This window comes from Sinocyclocheilus anshuiensis, unplaced genomic scaffold (genome assembly GCF_001515605.1).
Source record: "Sinocyclocheilus anshuiensis isolate Anshui unplaced genomic scaffold, SAMN03320099.WGS_v1.1 scaffold1032, whole genome shotgun sequence".
Taxonomy (NCBI): Eukaryota; Metazoa; Chordata; class Actinopteri; order Cypriniformes; family Cyprinidae; genus Sinocyclocheilus; species Sinocyclocheilus anshuiensis.
The window spans coordinates 44543-54458 of record NW_015549638.1 but is presented as its reverse complement, the minus strand read 5'-3'; the positions used below and the strand labels follow the sequence as shown (position 1 = coordinate 54458).

The 9916-nt window shown below is 36.5% G+C and overlaps 1 protein-coding gene across 1 annotated transcript; it reads left to right on the top strand.

The window, feature by feature from the left end:
- Window positions 1-1273: 1273 nt before the first annotated feature.
- LOC107659834 (branched-chain-amino-acid aminotransferase, cytosolic-like) lies at window positions 1274-7561 on the top strand. The gene is made up of 9 exons (XM_016448901.1): window positions 1274-1864; window positions 1985-2095; window positions 2203-2322; window positions 3087-3247; window positions 3591-3733; window positions 4885-4970; window positions 5454-5594; window positions 5774-5848; window positions 6651-7561. The coding sequence occupies exons 1-9, from the start codon at window positions 1754-1756 to the stop codon at window positions 6687-6689; spliced, it is 987 nt and encodes a 328-aa protein (XP_016304387.1). The 5' UTR covers window positions 1274-1753; the 3' UTR covers window positions 6690-7561.
- Window positions 7562-9916: the final 2355 nt, after the last annotated feature.

Below are 9916 nucleotides of genomic sequence, written 5' to 3'. Positions count from 1 at the left end.
CCGTCCCCCCCCCCCAAAAAACATTTTAGCATTTGCATTTGCAAAAGCATTGAAAGATTTTCTTAATTTTAAATTATTTCCATCACCAGTTTTGCAAGTGAACACAAAAATCATTGAAAAAATACTTTTTTAAAGCTCCAATCTGATAATTTGAACATTAATGGATATCCAACATACTTTCTAATCCCTTATTCATAAAGTCTCAGATCAAAAGGCAGAAACACGTGAGCTGCTGCTAAAATAAGGCTTTTTGCAGAGGTGTTTATTTTTGGGTTCATCATGGCAGCATGCAAAGCATTGTTTGTCTTTTGATGAGGATAATCGCATTTAAGCTTCTTGAAGGGACTATATGAGGTCACACATGGCAATGACTTGGTGATGGCCACAAAGCAGCTCTCATTACAGTGAAACCTCAAAAAAATTATAGCTTTCTAAGAAAGCACTGTGTCTGAACATTCTTTATACTATGTAAGAGTACTAATTAGCATACTAACTAAAGAACTGAAAACACCATCATCAACAACAATAATAGTACTCCTGTTGACCACCACTGTAAATCTGCCAACATGATTGCTCCCGAGACTCAACAGAGATTACAGACGGTTGTTCAATTGGATCTAGCATATTTATAGTCAGGTACACACCAAGCACTCATAAACTAAGGTGTCAGACAGCACGGTCCTCAGATTCGTGCTGCTTTATGAGTCAGCGCCTGAAAATGTAGCACCATAAACAGTGTCTCAATGATATGATATTATTTTAATTGACAATCCATGAATGAAGACAGATACGCTGATGACCAGCAGGACAAAACAGCATTTTGGAACACTTTAGAGACACTTAAAAATATAATATCTTTGCATATTTAAATATTTGCTTATAGTTCCATTTATTTTCAATAAATAAATAAGTACAATAGATAGATAACCTTAAATTGTCCTTAAATTGTGTGTGTATGTATATATATATATATATATATATATATAAATATTTGCAGAAAATATATGTTAAATATGTATAAAATATAAACATTTAGATAAATGTTTCAATTAAATTAATGTTTCATTTTTTTATTTATCAATCAAGGTTTATTCTCCTGAAGGTCTCTGCCTGTGCTGCAGTTAAACAAACCTTACTCTGATAGCACACGTACGTCTGCAAGATGTCTGTTAAAGATCACTTCATCTGTAAAGCATCTGCTGTGTACCAACATCTTATAAAGGTCTTAAAGATGTCAGTTTTACATACATTCTAAATCATAAACATCCTAAAGACATTTTCTAAATGTCTATTTGACGTCTATTATTGCCGATGAGCAAACTCCAAAAAATACATCTTCCAGATGTAAACACACACTTCAAATAGATGTCTCTGAGATGTATGTGTGCTATCAGGGTTTGCTAATAAACGCTGAGGCCAGTGTGGTGCTCACCTTTCCTCCATAATCTGGGATTACAGAGGGTTGCTGAAGGAACATGTAATCTGTGAGAGTGTCTAATCTCAGAGTTTGAGTGCATTTCTGTCAGGCATAGAGATCCATAGAACTAAATAGAGGGCTAGAGAGATGGATTTCACAGAATGACCCTATTCTGGGACTGTAAAAAGTTTTGGCTGGTGTATTATGTCATCTGATGCTGAGTATTTTTGGCTGTGTTCTGTTTAGGCCACAGACACAGTGATACAGTTAGCACAGACCCATAAGCCAAAACCTGACCCGAATGGCCTGGTGTTTGGGACGGTCTTTACTGACCACATGCTGACCATTGAGTGGAGTCTTGAGGAAGGCTGGCAGAAGCCGCACATCCAGCCTTTTGGGAACCTGTCCATACATCCAGGCTGTTCTGCCCTGCATTACGCTGTACAGGTCTGTCCTCGCCATCTGGAGTTTCATCTGTGTGGTTAGGTATCATATAAAATCATTTGACTTTCACAGTTAATACATGGCATTTATTTATGTTTAAATGTAAATACGTACTGTGTGCAGCTTTTTGAGGGTATGAAGGCGTACCGGGGGCCAGATAACAAAGTGCGTCTCTTCAGATCCATGATAAACATGAAGCGGATGCTGAAGTCCGCCCACAGGGCCTGTCTGCCTGTAAGACTGACGTTTTTCCCCTCTTTACTGCATCCACATTGAGTATTTAATGTAGATACAGACACAAAACTGCACGTCTGTTTCTCATTTTCTCTGATTTTCTGTAGAGTTTTGATTGTGCAGAGTTATTGGAGTGCATCAGGAAGTTGGTGGAGGTGGATCAGGATTGGGTTCCTCACTCAGACTCTGCCAGTTTGTACATCCGTCCCACCTTCCTGGGCACAGAGGTTAGAGCTACACAAACACTCATTCTCACAATAATCTCATTTTGACTATTTGTAGCTTTCATATCTTGCGATTAACAAGTGCATACAAATGTGGGTCTTTGATTCTGTCTGAACATGCATTTATGACTTTGTCTATTTAAACTGGAGTTCCAAATGAAAACGGGGTGTTCATGTCATTTTACCCATCACAACACAGATATACAAGATTATTTATTTATTCATTCATTCATTCATCTTTATAATGTTTTTGTATGTATTTTAATGTATTTATCTTATTATTTTTTTATAAAAAAATTTTTTTTCTTTCATAGTGGAACAGTTGTTTAAGTTTTCCCATTCATTCATTGATTCCGTCCTTCCTTCCTTCCTTAATTTCTTGCTTGTAGGTCAGATTTTTACTTGCCCTGAAAATATTATATATATACTTTTTTATATTAACACACATTTATTACAAACATATTTTTATGCATCAGAAAATATATAAATATATAAAACATTTATTTTACCTAAATAAACAATTTAAACAATATTTAATTAATAATAATAATTAAAAAAATAATAATTTATGACATATAATGATTTTAATATTTTAATTGGCAACAAAAGCTGGTAAAGTAGCATTCTAATATTATGATGTAAAAGATACACTAGCATATAACTCCATGAAAACATCATAGATAAATCCATGATAGCTATAGATTAAAAAAAAACTTTTGCATGACATAAACATGTTGTGTTTTCTTTACATATGCCTGTGTGAGCAGCCCACCCTTGGTGTCAAGAAGCCCAACAAGGCATTGCTTTTTGTTATCCTTAGTCCTGTGGGCTCATACTTTAGCATGGGTGCTAAACCAGTGTCTCTGTGGGCCGACTCCAAATACATCAGAGCTTGGAGAGGAGGGACAGGAGACTGCAAGATGGGAGGGTGAGTGAATGAATGAGAGAGATTTCAATATTTTACTACAAAACACTAAATGAATGAGGAGCATTGTTGCAAGCTTATAGCCACATTCTTAGCCTTGATCCAAATGTGTGCAAGCTTGGTTTAATACCAAAGCCTCATAGTAAAATTTTCGGATTTGTGTGTGCTAATCTGTGCAATCTTGCTTAAAACTTCTCACATGAGAGCAGAGTGTCTCAGCGAAGCAGTTAGTACCGAATCAATTTCGGAAGGAATGATAATGACACAAGACAATGGGGTTTTTCAGGACTAAGACAGATCTTTGATTGTGAAGATGGTACACTGTGTGAAACCTCTTATTTTTTAGGAACTATGGAGCATCTATCTATGCCCAGTATGAGGCAGTGGATTACGGCTGTCAGCAGGTTCTTTGGCTGTACGGGGACGACCATCAGATCACAGAGGTCGGCACCATGAACCTTTTCCTCTACTGGATCAATGAGAAAGGAGGTGATTGCTGTTTACATTTGTGAAAAGATACTCTTTCACTCTGTTTTGATAAAGTATTTTGGTTATGTATATTTACTTTAACAGAAAATACAGATTATGTGGAAGTCAACGTTTATGGAGGTCAAAGTAAATTTGCAGGACCTTCAAAAGGCCACAATTAATGATTTAGATTCTCGTGGAAGCTCATTTCTGCCAAAGAATCAAAAGTTAATTGAGGTTCCCTTTCATGGGAACTTCGAACTGCGTCCTCTAGGGGTCGCTATGGGGAACGCCTCGTCGTGACCCGTGTCTGAAGCATACATTGAAAAAACACCAACTCGTTGGCCGGCGACAGCCATGACGTTACTACCGGTGCGACTATAGTATAAATAGGCGCCGGGAGCACACATCAAATGCCTCTCTGCTGCCACCATAGCTGCCATGGACCGCCCAATGGCGCGGGCGGTCTCTTTGGTGGCACGGAGAGAGAGATCAGCGGTTCTCCTTAACTCTGCGATATTATCAGAGCTAAGCTCCTCGCCCTCATCCAGCTCTTTCAGCAGGTCGGCCTGGTACGCCTGTAACACAGACATTGTGTGCAGACACGCACCGGCCTGACCCGCTGCCGCGTACCCCTTGCCCACCAGAGCTGATGTCATACGCAGCGGCTTGGAGGGCAGTGCCAGAGCCTTTAACGACGATGCCATGCCCGGGGAATGTGATTCAGAGCGTGGGTCGCAGAAGGCTTTCCCCTAGCGTTTTTGACGCAGCTCGAGTTCCTGAAGAGGAACCATGGTTACATAAGTAACCTGAGACGTTTTCTGTGAATTGTAAGATAAAAACTCTGAATTGTGCGTTAAAACTCAAACTTTACTGAAACTTTGGAAAAGTCTGTCTTTTTTTTCCATTAGTCCGAAGTGCAAGTTTCTATCACACAATTACAAGTTTCTATCTAATAATTCTTAATTCACAATTGTGAGATATTAAGTCATACAAGTTACCTTATTTATTTATTTTTTATTCCATGACGGACATAAGCTTTCCTACTACAGACCTCTAGTAGTCTAAAAGAAAATGTTTGTTCACAGCAACTTTGTAATTTCTTCATTAGAGACAGAAATGGTATTTGAAAAAAAAAAGTTTAAGATGAAAAACCTGTTTTTTCTTTCCAGAGGAGGAGCTTGCAACGCCACCTCTAGATGGCATTATTTTGCCGGGCGTTACACGACAAAGCATCCTAGAACTTGCTCGCAAATGGGTAAAACCTGTCTAAACCATACTGTCAGAAATAAAGTGCAAAAAATGATCTTTATGAGTACAACAGCTTGTCACTTTCACCCTGTTTGTTCCAAAGCCTGTATGACTCTCTTTCTTTCGTGGAACACAAAAAAAGATATTTTGAAGAATGTTCATAACTACACATCTTCAGGTCCCATTGACTTTTTTGTCCATACAATGGAAGTCAATGGGAACCGACACTGTCGAGTTACCAACATTCTTCAAAATATCATCAATTTACTGTGTTCCACAGAAGAAAAAGAGTCATACAGGTATGGAGTGACATGATTAAATTACAATAGAATTTTCATTTTTGGATAAACTATCCCTTTAAGGTACTACTTTGAACCTTTTAGGGGTAAATAAGGTAAAAATTGTCCCTTTTAACAGGGCACTGCCCCAGTGACATTTCTACACATTTATTCTGAGAGTGTTTGGTTCAAAGTTTCATTTTATCTAACAGGGTGAGTTCAAAGTATCCGAGCGCTATTTGACCATGGCCGACCTGCGGCAGGCTCTGGAGGAAAACCGAGTGAGGGAGATGTTTGGTTCTGGAACCGCTTGTGTTGTTAGTCCAGTTGACAGGATCTTGTATCAGGGAGAGGTGAGTTTAGTTTGTTTTGGATGGTTAGAGCACCGCACACTGGTTCAGTATCAAAACATACTGGCGAATCAACAGATATCTGCCTCTGGGGCAACATCCTGGCCAATTTTTTTGGAGCTTAACAAATTTTCAACAAGGTTTTTCTTACTAATACTAATACTTATTTTTTTGCCGTATAGAATCTACATATTCCATGTGAAGGAAGCTTACCTCCACTTGCCTCCAGACTGCTAAAAGAGCTCACAGATATTCAGGTAAGACACCAAACACACAACACACTGCATGGCATATTTTATAGCCCAATATAATGTATGTTAGTGTTATTTGAAACAGTGTTTAGCATAATAAATATGCTGTTATGCATTTAAAACAATTTAAGTAAAACTCCTCTCTGATTAAGTCTTGAGCTGGTTGATAACGTTTTCTTTAACACAGCTTATAGCGACATCCTTGAATGTGCATTTAAATGCACTTAAAAAAACTGAAATAAACCAAATATACTGGGTGTTATTCAGCGTTACATTAAATGGCAAACAAATACATTCATACTGTGTTAGTTTTGAAATTGTATCTGGAATTGTTTTCAGGAATTTATATATTTTACTGCCATGGAAATCTCTGTTTTGTTTTTTCTGCTTAATGAGTGATGATGATGCATTTATATAGCGCTTAATATACCTTTTAATATTTAATGTATATAATATTAATAACATTTCATAAAATTATTTTATTTTATTTGCTGTCCTGGTGAAACACTTGTTTAGGTAAGATTAGAGAGATTTTTGGTGATTTATGTGGTGAAGGGAACAAAGGGGGCCTAAAAATTGGGTTATTGCACCCTCATGTGATGAAATGGAAGAATTAGGATTTTTCTTTTGGTCTTTCCATTTATTTTCTTGTTATATGGGGTTTACAATAAAAGAATTGTATTCTGACAACTCCTCAACAAGAACAAAAACCATTTTACCTCCACCTTCCCAAACCACATTGGACAAACAGAACAATCATATTGTGTCATTTTGTTTTCATCTTTGTAACATCTTTGTTTTTTTGCAGTATGGACAGACCCCCAGTGACTGGTCTTGCATCGTATAAAGACACCTAAACTATGTCAACGTACACAAGCTCTTCAACAAATTTAAAGCATGCACATCATACAAAAAAGCTTTATTTGTGGCTCCATGGAATAATTACTTGCCACGTTCATGTATGATTTGTTTTGTACAAAGTTTACCAGCTAACTAAATCCTAGTCTAGCAATAATATGTTGCACTTTAGCATACTAAACCACTCAGATGCCTCCTTATGGTCACAGTTTATTTTAATCATCAGTAACCAGCAGATCACAGTTGGTGGTTTCATTAAAACTAGTTGATATTGCTGTTATATGAAGTATCACTGTATAGTTAGATTCAACTTTCAGTGGAACTATAAATTAACTTTATTATTGATGCTGGTAATAATATGCAGTTACTGTCATATTGCACAAACTCTTTAAACATATGAAAGACATTTATAGATATTTAAGGTAGTATGTTGTTGTGGGTAGAACTTTATTTGTAAAAACTGCATTAAAAGCATTTTAATGTTATAACATTTTGAAAGAACGTGTTAATATTTAATGTTTAACATCTAAAAAAAAATGTTAATGTTGTAATGTTTACTTTCAGCTGATAATAGTGGTTACAGATGTTTTCTTAAAATGCTTCCATTCCAAGTGCACAAACTCAGAGTTATAGTTGACGTGGAGATCCTTTTTGCACCCAAAGGGAAATATATTTGTTTAAAGATGTTTGTACGATTGAACTGATCCGTTATTTCTTGTAGACATTTGTTGCTAGGAATAAGATTATAACAGTTACAAAAGCACAAATAAATAATATAGATATAGAGATGTGTAATACTATTATTGTTAATTGGCAAAGTATTTTAGTGATGTTCTGAGTATTTTGTGATGTGAAATAAATACATTTTAAAAAACAACGTATCGTACTTTCTTTCTTTCTTCGTCTGCTTAATATACGTAATATTTTAATAATATTAATAATAACTTAATACAATTTTTATGATAAATATTTATTTGCTGTCATGGAGTGGAACACTTTTTTTTAAACAAATAATGCACCCAAAAATGAAAATTCTGTCATCGTTTTCTCTGTATCCTCAAGTTCATGCAGTTGCAGTTGCAAACAGTTCTTGGTCCCCACTGACTATGGAAGAAAATACTAAGGAAGTCACTGGAGATAATTTCTTCTATGTTCAACAGAAGAAAGAAATTCATTTGGAACAACATTGAGTAAATGATAGAATGTTTATTTTTAGGTGAACTATTCCTTAAAGTTTGCCCATATTCTAATGGTTTGTTTTCAGCTCATAACATTGTTTCCTAAGCAAGTGTGTTAGTGTGTGTGTGTACTGAAGGGATAGAGCACCCATAGATGAGAGAGAGGAGTGCTGGGACTGTGTATTGTAATGATATATGAGATGGTTTGAGCTCCACTCGCTCACACTTACTTCCTGCTCCGCTGTCCTCTGAACACACTTTACACACATTCATCATTATAACATGCCCTACTTACTTTAGACATCATTAATTCACTCATGCCTCTCTTCCAAACAAATACCAGCCTATACACACAACATGAAAATGTCCTCTAAGTAGAATTGTACACCTTCTTTCACCTAAATGTCAGAAAATGTGTGTGTTACTAATATTAATATATATAAACACGTGAAATAAGCAGAAATGGTCGTGGCTTAGCTGTCTGGATGTATGTAAATGATTAGTCTTGTTGGGTCTTTATATTTATTTATTTACTTACTTACATTTATTTTTAACTAATTGCATGGGCATTAAAATCTCTCAGTGTCATTATTCAGGTGTAAATCATTGTCAACTAGACCATGGCTGTAGTAGCAGAAAGAAGGGATTGTACTTTTTCCTCGTTATTTTAATAGTCTTACTAATGTTTCGGTGCTGGGACTGTGTATTGTAATGATATATGAGATGGTTTGAGCTCCACTCGCTCACACTTACTTCCTGCTCCGCTGTCCTCTGAACACACTTTACACACATTCATCATTATAACATGCCTTACTTACTTTAGACATCATTAATTCACTCATGCCTCTCTTCCAAACAAATACCAGCCTATACACACAACATGAAAATGTCCTCTAAGTAGAATTGTACACCTTCTTTCACCTAAATGTCAGAAAATGTGTGTGTTACTAATATTAATATATATAAACACGTGAAATAAGCAGAAATGGTCGTGGCTTAGCTGTCTGGATGTATGTAAATGATTAGTCTTGTTGGGTCTTTATATTTATTTATTTACTTACTTACATTTATTTTTAACTAATTGCATGGGCATTAAAATCTCTCAGTGTCATTATTCAGGTGTAAATCATTGTCAACTAGACCATGGCTGTAGTAGCAGAAAGAAGGGATTGTACTTTTTCCTCGTTATTTTAAAAGTCTAATGTTTCGAAGATGACATAAGAAGAAACAAGAAAGGTGCAGTACCACCTTTTTAACACAAGATGGCGAAATATAACATGATGTAAAGAGCTAATGATGGGTCTGAATGGATTTGAATCAATGCAAGTTTGAATCAATGAAATCCTAGCTTGGATTTGAATCACTGCAATACTTTTTTTTCTGCACTGGAAATATACTGTATATACTGAACTGAAATTAACATTTCAATTAAAAAAAAAGTTAAGTCTAAATTTAATTATTAATGAATTAAGACCAAGTTCTTGTTTACCAATAAACTTGACTCATATTTATACCCCCCACTAACCCCCAACATGACTTAATAAGGCTCAGGTTAATGGGTACATGAAAAAATGTAAAACTGACTGAATGTCAGCCCCATCCAGAGCTAGTTCAAGTGACCTAAATCACTCCTGAACTGTGAAATAATGCTCTTGCCTTGAGAAAAAGGGAGAGAAATCAAAATGGACCTGAGGGAGACTGGATCTAGAGCGTGCTGGGATCAGATCACTTTTTTAAGCAGAAGCATATTGATTTATATGGAGCTGTAATTGCTTCAATATGTTCTGGAAGACTCCCCCGTAATTGAGGCCTGGCAAAGACGCACTCCTGGAAATGTCCAGTGCCAGGCAGCGGGTAGAGAGGCACCCACCCAATCCCCTGTGCCAGCAAGAGGGGAGAGCATCCCCAACCCTGCCTCATCTTCATTTACAGCAGAGGCTTCCCTGTTTGCAGGTTCACTGAGCATCTACTCATCTGATAAGGGGCAAGAATTTGGCAATGCTGAAAGCTGAAACTTGCAGTCCATTGATGATTTTGT